The sequence below is a fragment of the Salarias fasciatus genome, chromosome 15, assembly GCF_902148845.1.
Source record: "Salarias fasciatus chromosome 15, fSalaFa1.1, whole genome shotgun sequence".
Lineage (NCBI taxonomy): Eukaryota > Metazoa > Chordata > Actinopteri > Blenniiformes > Blenniidae > Salarias > Salarias fasciatus.
The window spans coordinates 8,878,857-8,902,725 of NC_043759.1; the positions used below are offsets into that span (position 1 = coordinate 8,878,857).

Genomic DNA, 23,869 nt, shown 5'->3' on the forward strand with positions numbered 1-23,869 from the left:
CATCTGATCTGACATTATTTATTTAACTTATCATTGTTTTGTGTTATTCCGAAAAGTCACAAAATGCAAAAAAATAAATCCAAATAAATCTCCATGACAGAAGTGATAACTGGCCTTTAAGTGGCAGATATTGACTTTCCCTTGTTCCCCCCGTGACCCACTTCCACGGTGAACTCAAAAACCCTTCTCAACCCTTTCAGAGTTGAAAGGTCGCGGCGGGGTCATGTCAGGTCACGGCTCATGGCTTGCTCTCCATGGTTGTACAGCGGGTCACTGCGGACACTCACTTGAACCTTGACTTTGGGCGGTGGCCAGGACATTTGTTCTTGTCAATCATGACTATTGGGGGCTTTTCACTTCATTACCGAAACAGGGGGGGGGGGGGGGGGGGGGAAGAATAAAGAAAACACACATCGGCCTCAGTGCCTTTCCACCGCAGCCTGCACTCCTCACACACACACACACACACAGGCAGGTTTTATGCTTGTGTGTGTGTGTGTGTGAGGGTATGCAAACCCCGACAGTGGACCAGTGGTTCTCTATTAAAATTCCACCCTCTTATTTGGAACAGGAACTAATTAGAACAGTAAATGCAGGGCGGAGCGAGGGCCAATGTGTACCAGCTGCCCCATAATCACTGTGTCAACACACCGCCGAGGCGGAGGGCACGCGCGGGGTGCCAAACACACACACACGTACATATGGAAATGCGCTTGGAAAACCCACACGCAGATAGCTGAACTCGCCCAGGCAGCATATACTCAAGTCATTTGCACATTATCGCAATCACAGGTAAGTATACACAGAAAGTGCTGGACTCAGCAGTCACTGAACTCCAGGTATGTGGAAAGTAGGACGTGTGTGTGTGTGTGTGTGTGTGTGTGTGTGTATGTGTGTGTGTGTAGAGGACTGTGGTGTGGTGTTATGGTTCTGATTAGAGGATCCTGCTGAGAGTGAATAAGAAGCAGCACTTAGCTGTTTAAGACAGGGTTCAAAGGTTAGCCGGTGCCCTCGTATGGATCACTTTACACACGCGCGCACTCACGCCGAGTCGCGCACACACACACACACACGCACACATGCATGCACACACAAGCCACTTTTATGTCACGTTTCATGCTTTGCTGAAATTTAACAAGGCTGTCAGTCACGACATCAGCAGCATGGCCGTGAGAAACGGCGGTCCACATGTAGCGCACACGCGGCGCTGCGTACGAGAACGGGTGTAGACACTAACTGCACACACACACACACACACACACACACGCATGCACACAAGTACAAATACACAAGCTGGGCCGTTTCTGCCTCAACATGATCTGTAAAAACACGAGCACACGCGGGCTTTGATCCCGAAAAGCTTTTATCATGGTGCTTCATCCATGCAGGCTTTTCCCTCGCTGCTGACCGCCGTCTGGGACTCTCACCCCGCAACAACTTTTATCTTTCTCCATCAAAAATGTGTGTGTCATATTCAAAACAATCGTGTTTTATCATTCGGGCTTTTTTTTTTTTCAAATCTAATCTTTATCTCAACAGTTTAAAATAAAGGGAAAAACTGTTTTCTTCATTTTTTTTTCTGCATGTTTCACAGTTTATTATTAGACACCACTTGCCAGACAACTTTATGGCGCTATTAAAGCCAGAAAAAAATGTCAGCATTGATAAAAATGTGCTTTAAAATGAGAAAGCCACAGGATTTTCCCTCTTCTTTGAGCATTTCCTCTCTTTATGTAGCCTGTGAAAGACATCTTCATTTTCTAAAAACACAACAAAGTACCACTTAGGTGGCCGAGATGCTTGAAAAAACCCATTTGTGTCACCTGAACCATTTCAAATAGGCGACCTTTGACCTGGTTGGCCTGGTGGCTGCTCTAGAAGACTACCTATCCAACATAGGGACTCCGTGACGCATAAATACAACTAATTAGCACCAATAATAATGATTTATTTCAGTGATATTTATAAATTTGATTTATTTCATATTAATAAGACTGCAATTCAAAGTATATATATGTTAAAAAAAAAAGGCTGTTTTGTTTTTTTTGGTGTTTGTTCCTCAGCTCCAAAACAAACCAAAAAACCAAAAAAGGCTTGTGATGAGCATTAATACTGTCTGAGTTATTGTTTCTGGCAAATTTTGAAAAGCCTGTGCAGGAGGAGAGGAGAGGGAATAGAAAGAAGAATAGCTCTATGTGTTTCTGGTAATAACCCAACCCATCTGCAGCGGGACATTCGATACCGTGCATAGAGTCGCACACATAGAAACACACAGACATACACAAACGGTGTAGGATGACTTTTTTTTTTTTTTTTTTTAAAAAAAGTGGTATACATTTGTTTCTGCTTATTTGACAAAATATATTTTGTCAAAATTTCTCTTTTTTCAAGTTTCTTTGAATAGAAATTTTCAGATAAATTAAAAAAAAAATCTTAATATTACAACAAAAACAATGAAAGATATTCTTACAAGATCCTGTGTAATAATAAAAACAGAACAATATCAGGTGACTCAAGAAAGAAATTGTTGAACTGAAAACACAACGCAAAATATATTACTCGAGTGGAGCTGAATTAAAATGTAGTTTAAGCGTAAACTAAAGTAAAAAAGGATTCAAAAGCAAAACGATCAATTGCATTATTACAACGTATCAGTCTATCGTGTCGCTCAGTTCACGTCCATTTAATAATATTAGAACTTTTATTCTAATACAACACTATGAATACGGGAGTGCACGTCATACGGTGTCAACATTTTTTACAGGCTTTCTTTAAAAAAAAAATCTATTTTCCTCACATTTTTCTGTCAGACTCACCTCAGGCTGTAATCAGTTCTGTTAGCAGTCCTATATTTCCACAAAGCGTTACAGAGCTTTACGATCCGCCAGCTGCCCCGCCGCCGCTCGGCTCTACCTGCCTCCCACTCCGGGCTCCAGGTGACACCCTCTCCTGTTTTCCCTCTCAGAGGGGAGAAACGACTGTTTTTCTCTCCGTCACCCCGAACAGGCATGCAGCTGCTGGGGAAAAGGAGGCACTTTGTTTTTCGGCTCCGCTTTCCTCCTCCTCGTGGTCTCTGAGGTCAATCCATGCACAGCTCCTGTCTTCTCGGCTCCAGTAATGGGGAACATTTCACTCGTCCTGTTTCCCTCCTCCTCTGCCTCCTCCCCCTCTCTTTCTCCTCTCCTCCTCCTCCTCCTCCTCCTCTCTCGCTCTTCCTCTCTCTCTCTCTCAGCTGTCACTCATTACAGACTCACTCAAGCTTAAATTTAAAGCTAGACAAGTTTTAAAAAGTCACAGATGTTGATTTTTCTTGTCAGTTCAACCCCAGCGCAGCCACAGAATCAGCTACTCACAAACTTCTATCGTGTGTAAAGAAACACAAATTTTAAATGTTCGTTCTTAAAGTCAACAACATCTATGATTCAAATCTTGTTTAAAATGGCGAATTCTCTCCTGATGTGTCTGTGGTGTCAGTGTCCTGCTGTGCTGGCTGGACCATAAACTTCACACCATGGAGCTGACCCCCTCCACCTCACACACACACACACACACAGACACACACTTCCCAGTCTCACCCATACTGCACTGAGACTCCCATGTACACCTGAGCACACACACACACACTCAGTCTGTGTTAAGTGGAACCATGTTACACATGTGTGTCGTACGCGAGGTGAAGCCTCGCTCTGGGAGTGAGGAGCATGAAGTGTCCCACTCCCATGCACACACACACACACACACACACACACACACGCGCGCACACACACGAAGTAATCTCCCAGCTGCCTTGGTCTGAAGATGGCACTCTTTCCCTATGGTCATCCAGGTGTTATCAGACTAGGAACACACCCACACACACAATCGGAAGCACACCTGGAGTCAAGCACTTAACTTCTCTCATCAGGAAGTACATCGTGACTAAAAAACCGTAACATGGAAACCAATCTACGAAAATAATCAGAGGTTATTAAATCAACATGAATCCACGTGATATGTTGCATCCTGACATGTATTCAGGAATAAAATAATTTCGGCGAGGTTAGTGGTGATAAACGGGTGGTTAGAATGACCTCCTTACTCACTTCATCAGTGAAACTTATAATCGAATCATTTTTGGAAGTCGTCTCCTGATGAGAGAAGCATGGAGCCCTGGAGCTGCCATCGCTCATGTCAGCTCTTAAAAGGTCAAACAAACCTTGAAAACGGTACTTTCTCTTCCATTACTCTCCCAACGTGCAGTTTGGAGACAGTATTTCTCTCTAGGAATGACAGTGAGGTTGAGATGATGAGTTTCTTCATTTTAAAACGTATTAAACCATCCAGAGCGCCATGTGAAAATAATCGCTGTTTTCGTAGAGTTTTTTTCTCTCAGCATGGACAGTCTATATCAAATCTCCATGAAAATAATGCTAAGAGGCTTTTTGGATGACAAATAAGATTCTGTGGAGTTTTTTTTTTTTGCATCCAACAGCAAAACCAAGAAGCTTTTCTCTTTGTCTTGACTGTACAGCAGGATGACAGAGATTTGACAGGACATCTGTCAGATCAGGGGACGGTGGATATCTGATGCACATCTGATTTCATTTCAAACATCGTACTGTTCGTTCACTTTAAAACTTCATGTCTATTACATTACAATTTGCCAATCAAAGTCATTAAATGGACTGATCGCAGATATTTCTTCCTCAGCTTGGCTCTGACGGCGTCCTTTAGCTGCACTTTTTTAAAACCAATGTCGACCTGACATTTAATGTGATGAATAAAAAGTTATACTGAAGTGCATGATGTTGATATCCGTGCGCTGTGTGATGGAAACAGTCTCAGACAATAAGGCTGCATCTGACTGGATAGAATATTGTGTGTTGACATGCACATACATCACAATCAGAGTCTGTCTTTTGCCATAAGTGCATGCACATGTGTCTTTACTACATTTTACAGTCACAATTAAAATAACATTGAGTATGAGATCAACAGATAATAATTTAATAGAAGCATTATTGCTTTATAATCTATTTATATGATTTGTTGGTGTACTTGTACAGCCCATCCATTAGAGGTTAGACAGTGTCTAAAAACACAACTGGCTTATGAATCCAGAAATATCTTCCTGGTTAGATCCTGGCATAAGCTGTATTAAACTCTGTATTGTGATCAGGCAACGAGACCAAAAGCATTTTAAACGTTAATGCACGTATACATGGCTGCAGAAAATAGCTGGGGCGAAGCGACAAATGCACACAGGCCTGGAGACCGATTTGGAACTGGGACACCGTCTCCAACTGTGCGCCGACCACCGCTCGCTCGGTCGCCGGCGCGACAGCACGCGGCCCCCCGTCCCACGGCTTTTATCCCCGACGCCAATAAACACCCTGATTGATGGACTGTCTGCGGACCCGTGTGCACACACCGGGGCAAATGTCTGCCGAAAGCACGTTACACGCAGATGCCGACATGCGCCGGTGCGTCCGTGCGCTGGACGTCTGAGAGTCCGTGTGGAGGACTGGCTGTCAGAACAGATTAGGGTGTTGCCGAAGTGCTTGACAACTCAAGCACTTTATTATTAGCCAGGCAAGACCCCATCGGGAGGGGGTCGTCCAAAAACATCCCCGCTGAAATATTTTCACAGCAAGCGGAGAGGGGAGCAGGGGAGGCGTCCCAAAACACGGCCGGCGAAATGCACACACACAAAAAAAAAAGACAGAAGAACAAAAACAAAAAGAAAAAAAACACAAAGCGATAGTGTGGCATGTGGACAGCAGAGCGGTGAGGTGAGCAGAGGAAGACGACTGGCGCAGCGAAACATCGGGACTCAGCTTTGGTTTTTGTTGACTTTAGAAGTGTTTCTGAAGTGTCTGACAAAAGTGTCTCCCTCCCTTTAGGAGGCCCATGAGAGTGAACGTTTTCCTTCAAGTGGAACAACAGCAGTTCATCTTTCCTTCACACAGAGACTGTAAAACACTCTCTGCTCCTGCAGCAGCAGCAGCTGAGTTTATGTGCACAACATTTATTATTTCACATCCAATTGGTATTTTATTTGCTAGAGGGATGGAGAGTCTAAAACAATTGTATGCAACAAATGAGGACATTCATGACCAGAAACTTGTTTTCCTTCAGTTTCATTACTGTTTTTCCACGATCACCACTGTGAATGTGTAGAATGAAGACGTCGCATCAGATGTATTTTATTTGTGCATACTTCCAGATAAGTTTCCACCACTCAGAGAGAGAGAGAAAGCGTTGCATTGCACAGAAACAGGCACGCACCTGTGCAACGTGATCGTCCAGCCATCCCTGTTTCTGACTCTGGCTGGTGTGTCGACCACAAAACACTCCCGTGAAGGATGTTCCTCACCGCACAAACACAAGCTCCATCTCCGTCTATCCTTCACAGTCCCTCTCCTATGCATTCACACACACACGCACGCACGCGCACACACACACACACACGCAGTCTTACCCGTTTACCTGTCCCCTGCTCAAAGCTCTCTGCTCTCCCCATTTGTATGAGTGGTTATCGGCGTGGTAACTCTATCCCCTTCCTTTCATGTAAAATACATTGTGCCGAGCCTCCACCCTCAAACCCTCCCTCTTTCACTCCTCCTCCACCCCCCCTCCGGTTCCCCCAGCCCGGGGAGGTGTAAATCTATCCCTCTCTTTATGCCTCCAAAAATGCCCCTTTTTCAGGTGTAGTAGGAAGCTATAAAAGAAAAAAAAAAGAAAAAGGGGGGGGTGAGGGAGTGAAAAGAAAGAACAGGGTGAGTCTGTGGAGCAGGGAAAAGGAGGAGGAGGTGTTTGGGTGAAATAGGTACTCTCCGAAAACATCTCTTGCTCTCGGTCTTTCTCTTTGCCTCGCCGCGCTCGCAGGATTCGAGAACAGAATCTACCTATAAAATTCACAACTTCAGGGCCACAATTTCTGCACATTAAAAGCTGCTTTTAAAAAACACAACAACACATTACATTTTATACAATCAGATTAAAACAAAGACTCATTTAGACACTTCGGCTCTCATGCTTCCAGTGTTATTGGTGGTTTAGGCGATTTCTAATAAAGTTGAACAAGTAAATAGTTTATTACCATAAACACAAGTAAACAAGTTAAATAGGTGCAGTAATTGGCCGGTCTATAAACAGAAAATTACAACCAGGAGAGATAGAAATGCAGAGACTGAGGAGGAAACAGTAAAATATGTCACCCTGTTTTAATTAAATAGTTTTTTTTTTGGACGGCCACTCGTATATCCTGCTGTTGAATATTTCCCTTACAGTCGCCATTGTTCCTTCCTGACTTTAGTGTCACAGAGATTATTTTTGTTTCATCAACTCGTAGTGGATCCACGTGTGAAGAGGGGAGGAAGAGCAGCGGAGGAGAACAGGCTCCTCTTCATCCCGCCGGCCGGCTGCACCGGTGGTCTTCATATCTGCTCTTTAAATTGGCTCCTCATTGTCTCAGGGAGGGAGCGGATCACAGACACGATTTAATGCAGCTTTACTCGATGGAGACAAATGAAAAGTCATTGATGGATATGTGTGTGTGTGTGTGTGTGTGTGTGTGTGTGTGTGTGTGTGTGTGTGTGTGTGTGTGTGTGTGTGTGGCTGTTAATTGCACGTTTGGCCTCGGCTGCCCCTGCTCAGCTAATCTGATGAGAGTGATTAAAAAAACAACTGGTAGAAACCCAAACCAGCCCACGGCTGACCGGTCACACCCACACACACACACACGCACACATGCACAGAGACACACGCACACACACCCTCAGTCGAACAAAAACAAACTGAAGATCGTACAATTACCCAAGAAGCTTCTGCATGTACAGAACATTTAAAGAGAACTGTGTGGATAAGTGGAAAAGAATGAAACATTTCCAAATCATCCTCCACAACATTTTAAAAACAAAATGATTAATTAAGTAAAAATCAGCCGTCATAAATAACTAATACGGGTGAGTCACGGCGTGAGTCACTCAGTGCCTTCCAGATAGCTGTGAGCCACCAGGTCAGTCTTCCAGGTAGAGGCGACAATGTGGGATATAATATTACACCTTCGTCCTCAAATAAAAATAAATGCATTGGTTCATATGCGGGTAAATCACCATCTGCCTCTAGGTTTTTAGGAAATAGCAGTTCAATTGTCATTATTAAGATAACATTAAGTTCAATAGATTTATGGGATCTTATACAAGAGGAATTAAAATGTGTAAAGCCTTTATACAGGCTTGCAAAGTAAAATCCATTGAAATGCACGAACTTGATTAAGTGAGTGGACTGAAGCAGTAAGAGCTTCTCTCTGGCTCTGAGTGACCCGAGGAAACACAACACCATCCTGCTGTAACCCCCCCCCACCCCCCCGCCTCAGCCAGCCGACCGCAGCCGCAGCACCCCCTGCCTGGTCCCCGTACCGCAGCCTTCCCCTTCCGAATCCGGCAGCCTCCCCGAAGCACCTTCACATCCCACCGTCAAGCCCAATCAATGAGAAGTGTGTGTGTGTGTGTGTGTCTGGAAAGAGGTCGAGTAAGAAGAACTCAAGAGTGAAAAAGTGCACATGCAAAGAGTCTAATGCTCAAAGAGCCTGAATGTCCACAGTGGTCAGACCTGGTGAGTGTGTGTGTGTCTGTAAGGGTGTGTATGTGTGTGTGTGTGTAGGTGCGTGTCTGTGGCAGCAGCAGCATCAATAATTAAAGCTAATCTCATTAGGCCTCAGATCCCTTTCAGACGCTTTTAATTAAATGATGAATGGCCTCCCAGCTGCCTGTTAAATAATGCTGCTGGTGACGTCACGCTGCGTGTGCGTGCGAGAGGGACGACATAAGGTAGATATCCTCAAAAAAAAAAAAACACACAAGGAGAAACATTCGGCAGATAGAAAGGTAAGGACACACACACACACACACACACGCACCATCTGCTCTCAGATTCAATATGCAGCTGATTATCAGGAGTTACGGCCGCCCCGCGCACCAAGGAGAGCGAACAGGAGTTGGATGTCTCAGAAGTCACAAGCTGTTCCATCATACCAGGCCTCGAAACACCTCATATCGTCTTCCTAATAAAATCACGCACCAAACCATATGTCAGTACAGAAAGAAAGCAGACTGAGGAGGGAAGGAAAAAAAGAGAAAAGGACGCAAGTGTGATCAAATAAAAGAGGAGGAGGGAGTTCAGAAGTTTGGAGAAAGGTGAAGATGGAGGAGCGAAGCGAAGGAGAAGGCAGAGAGAGTCAGAGAACGGGAGCAGAGGACAGGTAACGGCGTCAAAGCGCCCCGGGCTGCAGACAGCGCGGACGCGGCTATGAGAACACCCATAATCCCTCCTGCTCTCGTTATCCTCCCCTCCATCGCCCCGCCGCCCTCCCCGGACTCCCCGCCCTCCGCCCTCGCTCTCGGGCTGGCTCTGTATCGGATTGCCGGCCTCACAATGGGCCCTGAATCATCACTCTGGCGAGAGAGACGCGGGGAGAGACGCAGAGGCGGGCCGGCCGGCGGGGAGACGAGACAAAAAGAATCAAGGACATCGGCGCTGCGGAGATGCAATTCCAGCTACGTTAGGCGGACAAACAGAATCTGTTGGCACGACTCACATCAAACTACACTCATGGTCACAACTGCTTTGCTACAGGCTGACCCACTTGTGTTTTGAGTCAAACCAAGCCTCAATAATTTGTCCGATAACTTCAGAAACTCACAGTTATTAACATCCTGTAGGCACGGTTCGGTACAGCATACGTAGGAAATGCTTCACAGAAAGAAGCTTCAATCCCGCTGTGCAAAAAAAAAACCCTCCATAAGAGCCAAAAAACTGCTAAACATATCAGAGACAGTTAAACACCTAATAAAAGGGGAAGCGATGGTGCAGAAAAGGAAAATGTGGTTTTGAGGAGCAGCAAAGAGCGATGCTCGGTAGTCCTGGAAACATTTCGTTCTGCCAGTCGGCGTGGCGTTTGATCGTCAGCCGCGGCACAAGTAGGTGCGAACGTGCACCGAGCCGCGATGTATCGATTTACTTCTGGCCTTTCGAAGAACAGTTGAATAAATGTCGACACCTTGCCGAGGTGGAACATTCACGGGAAGCTGCCGCTTCAACTTTATGGCATTTTACAGCATTTTTCCATATTTTCATACGATATTCTCAATTTACCCTTCCTTTAACTGATCTGGGACCAAAATATAAAGAAAAAAGGAGAAAAGTAAGTAAGTACATTGTATCCAGATTAAAAAAAATGAATGTTTGGAATACATTTTAGTTGTTGGTAACTACAGAAAGTAAAGAAAAAAACATAAAGTAAGAGTATATTTGCTGGAGATTGTAGCTGCCTGAAGACTTTTTTTTTTTTTTTTTTTTTTTTTTTTTTTACTACTAACCCAATTTCTTAACCCTAAATATTTCCTCATTTCTCCAACAAAACTTTGTTTTCAAACAGATGCGTACGCAATGAATTTAGTTTAATATTGTGACAGAAAAGAGGAACCCATTAAAGCGTTTGAAAGATGGTGCGATAATGGAAATAATCATTAGTTAGCATTAGTTAAGTCAGCACAGAGACCCGGGTCACAACCCATCTGGCCTCGGCGACCCCCCCCTGCTCCCTCCCCCGATTCTCTGCTGCAGAGAGAGAGAGAGAGAGAGAGAGAGAGAGAGAGCGAGAGAGAGAGAAATCCAATCTCCCAGCAGAGCAGCAGAGGAAGTTCTCGCGGCGGGCAGGGAAGGCAGGTTCCTCCGTAACCAAAGCACAATTGTTGCAATTTCATTTCCTTCCCAGCGAAATGAGGAAACGTGCTCCTTTTTTTGTAACCAATGGCAGGCGAGCACTTGCCAGGAAGACAGGGCCGAACAAGACGTGGGCTGTGCAGCCATAAAAGCTGCTGAGAACAAAGAAAGAAGCATTTTTACTACTTTATTAGAGACTTCTGTTTGTGTGTAATGGAGACTTTTTATTCATCTTCACTAAAGCAAATCCCAAGAAATTGAATTCCGCACCGATCCCGGTGTGGTTTCCTCAAGATTCGGCTTTATTACAAAAGCTTTTATGACATTAAAATGTTCGGCGCAGAGAAGCGTAACATCTGGCAATAATGCGATTTTCTTGAAAACTCTTTGAGTAATCAATAAAACTGAGAATCTTGGCGAGATGAACGGGGGTCCTGATTGACCTCCATTAAACATCACGGCCACATTATGAGACAGCCTCCACTCAGATGACCTCAGCCATCCCACACCACACAGACTATATGTGTATAACAGAGAGAAACACCTACACACACACACACGCACACACAGCAGACACTAAAGCGCACATATCATGCGGTTTCCTGTCTGCTGTGTTCCTGCAGAAAGCCCACGCCGCTCGCTCGCTCGCTCTGGAGATGGATTCTCCAGTCTGTTTGGGGGGTTCGACGCTGTCAGGCGCTGTGCGACTGGCTCGCAGGCCGCCTGTGACCCCCTGACCCCACACCTAGCCGTCTTTCCTCCGCCAGGCCAGACTCTCACTCGGCTCTCTTATAGGAGTTATAAATTATCTGAGCCGAGGCAGGAGCCCAATGGGTTTCGGTGGAAGACAGATGTTTTGGTTGTTTCACGCATCTTAAATAAAAGCGGCGTCAAAACAAAGAGGCTCTATAAGCTGCTTCAGTTCATTTTTGGAGAACAGATTCCACTGGAGAGATCATAAAGCTACACTTAATTTTGTTTCAGTTTAATGGTTTAGTCCAACAAAAAGCCAAAACACACCACAATATTTCAAAAAGGAGAACAGGGGTGGATCAAGACAAAGTTCAGCAGAGGAATTGAACTTGGGGAACATTAAAGAGACAGAAAAGAAGAATGCCAACAACATATATCTAAGACTTCGAAGTGAAAATAAGCTTGTTTATGTTGGCTCATTGAAATGTTTTATTTTGTAAGGTTGGTCCACGTGACTTCTCTCAATTTCCACAGCAGACATTTTGTCGCAGTTGCATTGTTTTCTTCCGCATTTCGACCTTCTGTGCATTCAGAAAGCTATTCTACAGAATCATAAGTGAATCAAGTGGCGCAAACAAAGTGGAATCTGATTATCTATTGTATCTTTCACTGTGAAAAGTGTATTCAATTTCATAATTTGCAAATTCACCATCAAAATACTATATTGGTAACTGATAGACCAGACTGTGAAGAGGACAGAAGGAGACAATAATCCATTCCCACAGTTTCTTGTTCAGGAATGTCCTTCCAATAAAGACAGGATGGCGGGATTCTAACTTTGCATGTAATCTTACAACAGATGATCCTATAATACCTTGTGGCTGCAGCATGGGTCTCCTCCGCTCTGCTTTCTGTCTCTGCTGGACTGATCTGGTTTTTAATATTGGTGGCAAAAGTCCACCGATTCTACTTCACTGCTGTAATAAAAGGCCAGATAGATAGATAGATAGATAGATAGATAGATGCTTTCTGCAACACTCGGCTGTCAACTAAACATAAATCTTACAAGAATCAATGTACACTAAGCTGAAATTGAAGCGCGCCTCAGTGCCACAGCCAGGATGCCAGCCTAGTAGAGGGATGCCAGGAGGGGTAGCTATTACACTCTACACCCCTGTGATCCGTCCACATGCCTTGTTGCCGGGCAGATTTCGAAACGACCATCCATGACGCCAGTGCAATCTTAGTGATCAGGGTTGGGCCGCGCCGGTATTAAGCTACCGCTGCCGCATGTAAGTTTGTGTGAATGTGTCTGTATGGGGTTGTAGGGGTGAAAGAGGGGTGCAACCCGACCCTTTTCCACTTCTTACTTGGTCTCTGGCCGTCCCTCCGTCTTTCTATCACACGGGCTGGGACAGCTGCCATACGAGGGGCCTCTCCCAGTGCAACAGCGGAAAAGGCTACGGCTACGAGAACCGTTCTCTCGCTCTTTTTTGATCCCTTTCCCCCTCCGCCTCTTCCAGCTCCAGCTCGCTTGCTTTTTTTTCTTCAGGTGTCCATACATTTAGATCCTGTGAGGCTCCCTGGGGTCAACAAACACCACTGACCCCTCCTCCCCACCCATCGCTTCACTACAGGTATCAGGATGTGGAGTTTTTACATTTGTGTAAGTATAAAAAAAAAACAAAACACACAAGTCTGGCATTACTAAATATAAGCGTGATAGCCATATATAGGACTGAAGTAAATGTATCTAAAAACATCCGAACCGCACAGCATCAGTTGACCTTTCAGTGTCGTCTCAAAAAAAGAAAAATATAAACAAAACAATCTGTTATCACCTTTTCTCCGGAGCTGAACAAGCATGCGACAACAGGTGGAATGAGACACTTAAACAGGCTAAAAGTAGCGTTACCAGGCTAACCACTGCTGGCGCAGCCTCAGGGCTCCTTCCAGCGCTCCCCGCGGACCCCAGACGGCAGGCCGGCCCTCAGCAGGCGGGCGGCCAGCGAGGACGCCTGACTGGGACCCAGATGACGTGCGATGGATGTGGTGGGAAGAGGGTGGGGCGGAGGATGTGAGGGACGGGGTACTTTAAAGGGTAGAGGGAAGGAGTGGGGGTGTCAGGTGTCGGCAGACAACTCCACGAAAACTTGTGTGTGGGTTCGGCGCTGTTTTGTAAGCCACCGGAGACACGCCTATTTCAGCGAGCACAGAGTTAGCCACTTCCAGTTTAAACATTGAACAAGAGGAAGGCATCGCCAGAAAATTAATTACAAGTGTAGAATGAATTGGTATATTAAAAACCTGAAGACTGAACTGAAATTATGAGAGGTAAAGGCTAATAATAATAACTATGACGAAGTTTTTAAAGGCAAATTAGTGAAGTGGTTGAGTGTGTAAAGCTGTTATAGTCCAGATATCATCAGGGTCTATTTTAAGACCGAAAAACCCTTTGGACAGTTGTCATTTCGTGGTTTTCTCCAGCTCATTTTATAAATATCTTTGGTTTGGTGCCTCCTGTTGAGTGTTAACAAGGCATGTCAATACAGGACTGGAGTAAGAAAGACATTTATCTTTCTGTCAGTTTAATACAATGCGATCAACACCGGACGATTCACCTCTGAAAATGATTCATTATCACTGAGTGAGGGAAGGATTTAAGCTTTGTACTGTATTTTCTACAAAAAAAATCAAAAACACCATAACCCCAGTATCAGCTTGACAGAGCAACATGGCCGTAGCAAGGCCAGTGTTTGGACCAAACACTTCAGAAGACACAAATCTCAGCCCTATAAACCGATCTGTATGATTAAAATCTCTGTCCTTTTCTCCCAGATCCTGTTTCCAAGCTGAACAATTAATCAATGTCTTTGAGCAGGAGCTCAAATTCACATTATAAATGATATCACCGGCCTATTTAAAGAAGGTGAAGTAATTGTGGAATATGGACATCAATATTTGATATCTGGATCGCAGTGGGACAAGATGGATGCACCTTCCTTACTTCTTTATCTTTTTGTGTGTGTGTGTGTGTGTGTGTGTGTGTGTGTGTGTGTGTGTGTGTTTGTTAAGTGCGCGCACTGTATCTGTGAGTGGCGTGTACTCCGCCGGGGTCAGTGTGTAACCCGACCCACAGCAAGTCTGACAGAGCAACACAAAAAGTAGGGGAAAAACAACATACTTCATAGGCCCTGTCCCACTTTGCGCTATTATTACTGTTGAGGCTGGCAGGTCAGAGAGAGAGAGAGAGAGAGAGGGCGAGAGAGAGAGAACAAGGCTTGATGGAGAAGGAGGAGGAGGAGGAGGAGAAGATGAAATTACACCTGTTCTGGTGGCTGACTAACGACTTTGAAATGCGAGTGGGCCTCGTTCGCCGCCAAAATCATTTTCCCAACAATACAGGCCTGATCTTTAAACAAGCAGAACTGGGACGCTGCGCTGACGTGACGCGGAGGTGGCCTGCAGCGCCGCCCGAGACCCCGGCAAACCCCACGCTCAGTGTGTGTGTGTGTGTCTTTATGTGTATACTTGCATGTGTGTGTGCGACCTAAAGACGGATTGCAGCTGAATTTTCTTGTATCGCATACACATTGTGCAACACATACACACTCACACACACACACTTTTGAAATCCTCTGTCCAGCATTGTTTCGACTAAAGTGTCGCTCATTCTGACTGCTGCCATATGGTGACTGTACACTCGCTGACCCACATCTGCTGTGCGTTAGCGCACACACACTCACACACACACACAAACACGTATCTCTAATGCACCCATACCTCACACTTGTGTGGCCAATGCAAGGTAGACTTACTCACACACACACACACATGCACACACAGTTGCATACATACAGTAGCCTTTAACTCACCATCTGTTCGTTGAGGTCCTGTGAGGCCTCCATCGCTTCTCTGGCTGTGATGCGCCACACACACTTCAGAGGCAACAAGGAGGAAACGAATCATGTTATTAATATACACACATATTTGAGTCTGTCAATAAACTATTCTTTGACTGTGGCTGATTTATGCCGCTGGCCCCCTGTGAACTTTAACCAGATCTTTGTGTTTTTTGCTTCATTTTCTCGTCACCATTGTGACAGCAACCGCTAAACCGTCCCGCGTTCGCCTATTCTCCGTGTGTTGGTGAGACCTCCTGTCAGTGTGTTTATGTGTGAGCAACAAGAGAACGGAGGAGGGAAGCGGCAGTGTTAACTTCGGCATATCATCTTCAGCTGAGGGTGAAGTGGAGAGATAATTGCAGAAGTAAATATCAACAATGAAAAAGGAGAAGCGTAAAGGATCCGGCCGCTTGGCTGCCTCCGGACCACAGACACAGTGGCTGGCGAGCGCACCAAGACAGTGACTGACCCTGTTAATACGAGACAGGAGACAGGTTGGCGCAGGAGTTCGGGAGCGACGGGGGAGACCGAGCCGATTGTCTAAAAAAATTCAAGACGTCGCCGTCGCCAGAGACAGAGACAGAGGCAGAAACTGCATTCCGCTATCGTCTTTTTTGTCGTTGCCGTCACTCCCCGTGTGACAGCAACGACAAAAGGCTGGCAGTAAACAATGGGAAAACAATGCCGTCGTGCCCGGTGAACGGCACAAAATGGCTCCTCCACGCTATATTGTGCAAAGGGTGGCAGAAAAGTTTGACAACCGAACAAAGGAAAAGGAGGCTCAGACGAGAACTGGCACGAGAACACAATGGTCTCTCCCTGTCGTGAGATCTGCAGTTCCCAGCAGTGAAGTGGCCCTAAACTGTGTCGATGATGAATTATTATTTCATATTTTGCATGAATTTGTTATATTTCTGCTCAGCTGAAGTAAACATGTTTGTCTGCGCCGAGCATGTCGAGCCAGGCTGCGAACGGCTGCCATCGCTGCACAGTGTAAACATGTGCAGGTAAACAGACGTATCGGAGTGTGTGCATGTACGGTATGTGCAACGAACTGACACAAAGGAGTCATTTAACAGAGCGGCGGACAGCCACCGGGATCATGAACGCCATCTGAAAATACGCTTGGCTCAAAAACGGGGTCTTTAATAGAGATCAGCGATGAATTAAACCATTGTCTGCCCTTTTTTTTTCAATTTGTAGACAGCATACCCGTGTGTGTGTGTGTACGTGTGTGCGTGTGTGTGTGTGTGTGTGTGTGTGTGTGTGTGTGTGTGTGTGTGTGTGTGTGTGTGTGTGTTTTCTGGCTCGATCCTTTAAACTAACTGGCATCCTTTTAATTTTTCATAGCGCTCAGCTCCTCCTCGCCTGAAACCGAAGACAATAATGCGTCTCTCAGGTGAATTGATTTGTGCCCAAACCTCCCTCACCGCCTCCCTCCCATCCCCTCCTTCACCCACTTCTCTCTCTCTCTCTCTCTCTCTCTCTCTCTCTCTCTCTCTCTCTCTCTCTCTCTCTCTCTCACCTTTGTGGAGGACATGACCATCCTGTGTTGCAGAATTTTACTTGTTTCTCCATAATTTAGCCTTATCAGTAAAAAACTAACTTTTTTTTTGTGTTGATTAACTTGATGTCAATATATTACTTTTCTCAGATAGGGCACTTTTAAAACATTAAAAAGCAGATTAGTTACTCACATGAAGCATCAAAATTTTACAATCAATGCCTAAACATATTCTCGTTTAAAAAGGACTGAACTGGAGGGCCTGTATCTGTGCAGTGTCCCACCACACGGCCCTGACACCACCCAGAAGTTACCTGACACTGAACAGGGAATCGATAAGGCCTGCCATTTCCTTCTGCTGTCCCCGAAGAGAGAATTATATTTCTCAGCATGGCTATTGACAGCGACATAAGAAACACATATGGGGCGGCGGAGGAGGATTAGGAGGAGGAGTGCACGGCCGCGCTGCGGTAATTTCACGCCGTGCAAACCGAAGAGGGAAAGAGTGTTGGACAAACCGCAGACTGGAGAAGCCAAAGGGAAAAATCACACAGCTTATTAAATCCGACTCAAATCCCACCGACTGAAATGAAAAAAAAAAAGAAAAAAGAAAACGGTTTTACGGAGCAACTGATGGGATGAACTGCGACTGAAACGCAGCCTCGTTTTGTCTTGTATATATGCAAAAGTGACATTAATACGGCCACGCGCACGCACACACGCGCAACCTATTTTTGCTGCACGCATAACTTCACAGTATTGCGTAATCCGTTTTGCGGCGTGCGCATTTACGCACATATTTCGGGAACACGTGAACATATTAATTGAAAGGTATATTTTAGATGGGAAAAATAGCAGACCATTTTTTAGAATTTACCATTATTATTATTATTATTATTATTATTATTATTATTATTATTATTATTATTATTATCATTATTATTATTATTATTATTGACGCATCAAGATAAAAAAAAATGCGTCAGGCCTTTTGCAGTCCGGACGCTTCACAAGTGGTTTAAATTAAATACTGAATTACTCTTGTATAAAACAAATTATTGGGTTGAGAACACCTGTCATGAAACAAATCGTCCAGTAATATTGATTTAAAATGAAAACGCATCTATTTAATCCGTAATTAAAATTGATTTGTTTCCCCCCTGCTTTCCGTGTCGCTCCATAATTTCTAGAAACCTTCCACCAAATATGTCCCATCCACATTTTGCGCATAGGTGCGTGTTGGTTAAGTGTGAGCTCTTAATGGGAAATATAATCTGTGTGGATTACGGCGCAGGAGGTCCTATCAGATTTTGAGTCGGTGTGTAACTTGTCATGTTGTTAGGGGCAGGCCAATAGCCAGGGGCCATTCAAGCCCTGAGAGCCCGGCCGCGGTGTAAGATTCCCATTTCCTACATATCAAATATAAACACAAACTCCACGTGGGATGAGAGGAGAGATGTGAGAAAAACCGTGGACACGCGCGAGGAAGGGGACTGAGCTCAGACTGAAGCCCCTCCGTGAGGACAGTGAGGCGAAAGGTGTGGGGAAAGACACAGGCCAGCAGCGAAGCATCTCCACATTAAAGGAAGGAGAAAAGTGTGAAGAAACACGAGATGTGACATCTTCTTAATTTGATAATTTTGAAATAAGGGAGACAAAATTATATTTGATATGAATTCCCGTCAATTTGATTACAGTTTGTTAAAAATAAAAATAAATACAATTGGATGTCACTCTATGAAAAAGCTTAAAGTCACTCCGAAATGCATCCCTCCTATTTATCAATGACCAAGTATTTATATTCCAATAATTTACTTAACACGTTCAGTGTGAAAATATTCAAACGTGAAAAATTAACTTGATAATTCATTTGAACTAAAATAAACGTATTATTTTCATAACTTTGTGCAATTTAGTCAAAGTTGTAATCTGTGCCAGCTCTCACTGAGCGGGGAAAAAGGTGGGGAAAAAAACCAACAACAGATAAATCAAGACCAACCTGAGTCCAATTTACTGTGGCTCGCGACAGTCCGCAGCTCCCAGATCTCTCCTCAGTCGCTGGAAGCGCTCATGCCGGGACGGAGCGGAGTGGAGCGGTCGCTGCACAGCTCTCCCTGCCGTCTGCAGGCTGTCACTGACCGGAGCGCAGCGCCTCAGCCGCTGCCGGCCATCATGGCCACCGCCGCTCCCGCAACAAGTCGCTCAGGGTTGCACTGAACGCACGGACCGGAGCCTAGCGCGCGTCCCGGGGGTCGGGCTCGGTGACGGGGCCCTTCGCCTCCGCGGGAAACAACATTATTTTCAGTGCGCGTCCAAGTTTGAGCCGCGCGGAGACCTGAGACGCGACTGGGCGCGTGCCGCTGCGCATGCGTCCAGCTGCCATGCGGACTCCGCTGGGCAAGTCTCCAAAGGAGTAATGGGGTTCAGAGGGGGGAGGGGGGCACGGGGGTTACCAGGATGACTTCTTATTAATAGTTTGGCCCAAATGACGTGCTCGCAGTTTTATATATCCCAACTGAGCAAAAACAACACGAGCCCTCTGCACACTGTCTATCTATCTATCTATCTATCTATCTATCTATCTATCTATCTATCTATCTATCTATCTATCTATCTATCTAATCTATTCAACTTTGTTCATTGTTAAGTTGTGAAGCAGGTGCAAATATCACACATGTTCTGGTTTTGTCAGGACTAAAATATTTGATTTTTATTCCAAGGCCTCTAAAAGAGTTTTTCAACCAGATGCAGAAGAGTCTTAGGCTGCTCCCAGTTAACTGATCATCTCCCAGAGGCCACTGGTGCTGGGCCTGATAATCATCAAGAGACTCATTTGAGGGAATGGAGATCTGCCTCAGCCCCATCTTTTGAAAAATGGATGGTGGAAATGTTGCCAGGCATCAGGATGGAAGGAGGGCAGTTTGAAAAGATTGGCTCTATAAGAAAGTTTCATGCGAGCAGAGCTGTTCCTCACCTTGAAAGAAAAAATTCACCCCACATCATCTCTACCTCAACTCAATTCTGCATTTTTCACATGACTGTTATTTGTTCACTTCATGCTTTGATGTTAACAAAATACAAAGTATTGAAAAGAAGGGAGTTTTTCTTCTCCATGGTTAGGTTTTTCTCAACAGAAGTACCTTGAGATGTTGTGAATTGAATTGAACTGAACGGAATTGAATTTAATTGAATTGAACTGGCTGCACTGGGGGCCTAATGTGGTTTAAGTTGTTTGCGGGGAATGTGTTAATGATTGGTTTAATATTGTATTGTTACACTAGTTTGAACTGCTCAATGATTTAGATAATCACCAAGTATTCTAATGGTCAATAAATCAAGTTGAATAACTACATTTACAAATACCTTTATTCTTAAGAATAATTGATTATGATAATAAGCTATCTATAAGTTATCTAATAATTATCTAATAAGTTAGCTGTGGTCCTATATGTAATATTGGCTACATGTGATCTCAAGTTCACACACATTTGAAACCTAAACCATTTACTGAATAGAATGGAAAGCCATGTCTCCAAAGGTTTGCATAGATATAATGACACAGCTGGGAAAAATTATTTGATATTTTTTCTCTACACAACATAAACGAGTCTACAGAGTCTGGACATCTTAATGATTTACTTTTGAATTAGTGCAGGGGCAGAAAAATATTGAAGTCTTTTTAAAATTGCACATTATGCATCAGTATTTTTCATGTCAGTAGAGCTGACAAGTCAGAGGTATAGTCGTCATTTTCTCACAGACTGATAAAGGAAATAATAATTAAAAACAAAAAAAGCAAAAAAAGGGGCCAGTAATTTGCGGCTAATGCCCAGACTTTATCTCACAACAATGATATACAGAAAATTCAAAAAAAGTGAAAAGAATTTCTTTTGAAGGTAAATTGATCCCTTAGCTGGAGACGCCTAACTGTATGTTCTAAATCAACTGTAGTGTTTTTGCACTGTGGAAGATACACACACACGTTTCCTCATATGTTTAGCTCACATTAAGAAGCTCCCTGGGGTTTTGTTCTTCAAAACCTCACATCACATCTAAGGAGGCATGAAAGCTCAAATGCAAAATCACACAAACAATCAGAAGAAAATATGATGACGGTTAATCTGTGTGCAGCTGGAGACAGAAACGAAGAGCAATTATGCCAATAAAAGTTAGAAAACATAGAGGGGACGTAAACCAGAATAACAAATTTAGAGCAGAGCTCATATAAATAACGTGAGAGCGATCTGAGACAGCACAGCTTCACACACACTCCAAGCAAGATGACAGATTTGGCCACGACGTGTTGTTTATTTGAAATATTGAATGTTTGTTATGGCTTATGGATTCTGTGGCTGTTGGATCCCGCCGCCGCGCTTTTACCATGCTGTCATTTAATTTGAGGTCATGATGTCAGCGGCTCCTCCGACTGAGAAATCCTGCTGCATCCGCACACACACATGCACGCGTGCTTGCGCGCACGCTAAGTTGCTTACATGTATATCACAAAGCGAGTTCAGTGATTTTAAAAGCATGTTTGTGGAGTTTGCTTAGCAGGCAAGAAAAAGAGGCAGTGAAACACAAACGTCTTACAGTAACTCAGTGCTTCTCAGTACACAGAAAGAGTATTATCAATCACTTCTTGGTTTCAGTCAGTCCGAGACATTATTAAAGAGTGTGTGTTGTGGATAAAAAAATGAAAAGAATTCCATGAAACAGTCACATCTTTTAGAAACATTCATTTCAGGTCCAGTTCAGTGATTTCCATCTGACACACTCAATAGAAGATTCACTTTCCTTTGCATGGCTCCCTGCTTGCAGACACTGAGAATAACTCTGATAGGAGTAACGCATCCTGATGTGTGATGCTGTGAGGTGACGCCGCTTCACCACAAAGCTCTTCACTCGCTTATCAGATGGAGGTGGACAGGGTAAGCCATGCGTAGTAGGCATGACCTCACATGATGACTGATGTGTGTGTGTGTGTTTTGGCTGCGAATTGCAAGGGTCAAATTCAAGCTCTTGGCGTTGGCCTCTCGGGTGGCATCGGCATGGCAAGCGGCAGCCTGATGCTGGACAAGAGAGGAAGAAAGAAAAAAAAAAACAATCACTGTATTCACTGACAGTTAGAGAACAACACTTTCAATGGACATAGATGGTTTTCTAAAAGGTTTTCGCTATGCAGCACACATCATCATCCACCATCTCAACTAATAATGAAGACAACATGATAGCATACAGTGTACTGCAGCGGTGAACCATATGTCCACTTTGAAAGTTAAAGATAAGATGACCAATAGCAGTGCACTGTGTGAATTGAGAGCCAGCTTGACCCTTGAAGAGAAAGCATCTTCACTTAAAATATGGATGAAAGACTTTTACTCAATGAAAATGCAACGTGCTTCTTATACTAATGAAAAATTAAGGTGAAATTGAAGCTCACATTTACAAAAATATAATAACATATGCAATGCATTGCAACAGATGTATATTGTGGAACCCAAAGTAAACCCAACTGTTAATTGTTAAGATGAAAATGCGTGCAGAAGCAGTCATGTAAGAAATAAGCTATTCAAATTTCCACAAGAACTTGAGCCGTCCACGAATAGCAGAGCCCCCGTCGCCGTCAGAGGGTGGGCTTGTTTTTAGTTTTGCTCGACGCCGTGGAGAGGGACGGGGCCTACCTGCAGCGCCTGGGCGCCCCTCTGCAGACTCGGGCCTGAACCCCGCTGCTAAGTGATTGACACATTCTGGCAGAATAAATTAAAACCTCAAGCTGTGACACAGACCAAAATAGCAGGAAGCCGTCTGTGACCTGCAGCCTCTAGTGCCACGTGTCAGCGAGCTTAAAGAACTTGGCAGAACATTCTGCACAAAGGAAGCACGTACAGGTGTTTGTGTGTTTTCCTCTTTGTGTGTGTGTGTGTGTGTGTGTGTGTATGTGTGTGTGCACGCGGTGTAACAGGTTAATTCAACAGGTGATCTTAGAAGGAGAAACTGTCTCAGCATTTTGCCATATTTTGCAAAATGAGCGAAAGACTAATCGCAGCTTTTTTAATTACACTGAAACCACTGTGGAATTCGAAGGCAGTGGCAGATGGATCTATTTTTTTGGCCAGCTGTTCTCTGGAGGGTGATGCTGGGGTGGGGGGGAGTGGGGGGGGGGGCTAAGCCCCAAGATGTTTAGTGGCATCGGCCCGCGGGTTCGTTTGCCAAGTCACAGAGCTCCCGGTTCCTGCCAAGCAGGGGGTGGGTGAGAGAAAATGCCATTTAGCTGGCCGGTATTTATAGATATGCGAGGAACTTGTGCTCAGGCCGGGCCGAGGTGCTGACGACGTAAAACGAGAGGACGATTCCAGAAGTCGGGTGTCAGGGCACACAGATAAAAATACCCGGTGAAAGATGGGCCCGGTCATTAGTGGTGCGGTGTGGCATGTGACATGGCAGCATTTCAGAGGTGATTTATGATTATTACTACAGCTAACCTATACCTCTCTTTTTCCTGCCCCCACCCTTCATCTCAAATTGGTTTGCCAAATGGAATGGGGTTTATTTCAAGCACCGGGAGCTCAGAAAAAAAAGAAAAAGAACAAGAAAAAAAAGTCTGGGGCATTTTAGACTTTGGCGAAATGCCACTGAGTGGTTTCTAACTTTAACACTAAACTGAAAAATAACATCATTAATTTAATATTTTGCTGTAATTAGTGGTTTGTGAGGTTGACAGATTTCTGTTTCGGTGTTTCTGTAAACAGTGCAAAGCAACAGTTACACACATGAAACGGCTGGAAAGTGGAGTCAATCAATCAGTCCTCGAACGCTGGATGAAGGCGCGGCGTGAGATCACCGCAGGTCGCCGCTGTCCCTAATTGCCACCTCGAGCCGCCACAGAGAGGAACAAAGGAAACATCTGACACGTCGTAAATTCCCGTAATGTTCCGCCGCAGAGCCCTCGCTCCAGTTACTGTCGCAACTCTCTGTGTGAAACAAAAAGAGGCATTAAATAATTGAAAAACTCCCGTCAGGCATCTGTGACGCGCCATAAGTCGGTATTTCAAATCATAAT

The 23,869-nt window shown here is 44.6% G+C and overlaps 1 protein-coding gene across 5 annotated transcripts in view; it reads right to left on the reverse strand.

Annotated features, from left to right (window-relative positions):
* LOC115402193 (eyes absent homolog 4-like) overlaps positions 1–18,846 on the reverse strand; it is a 36,293-nt gene extending 17,447 nt beyond the window's left edge. For 4 of the 5 annotated variants that reach the window (XM_030110685.1, XM_030110682.1, XM_030110684.1 and 1 more), the window contains exons 1-2: positions 18,809–18,846; positions 15,276–15,338 (exon numbers count right to left, since the gene is read on the reverse strand). In XM_030110685.1, the coding sequence (XP_029966545.1) occupies positions 15,276–15,308 (33 nt within the window). In that variant the 5' untranslated portion in view covers positions 15,309–15,338; positions 18,809–18,846. Of the gene's footprint in view, positions 1–2,816; positions 2,856–15,275; positions 15,339–18,808 lie in introns of those variants that run through there. The other variant, XM_030110686.1, reaches the window with a different exon arrangement.
* Between the last annotated feature and the right edge of the window lie 5,023 nt (positions 18,847–23,869).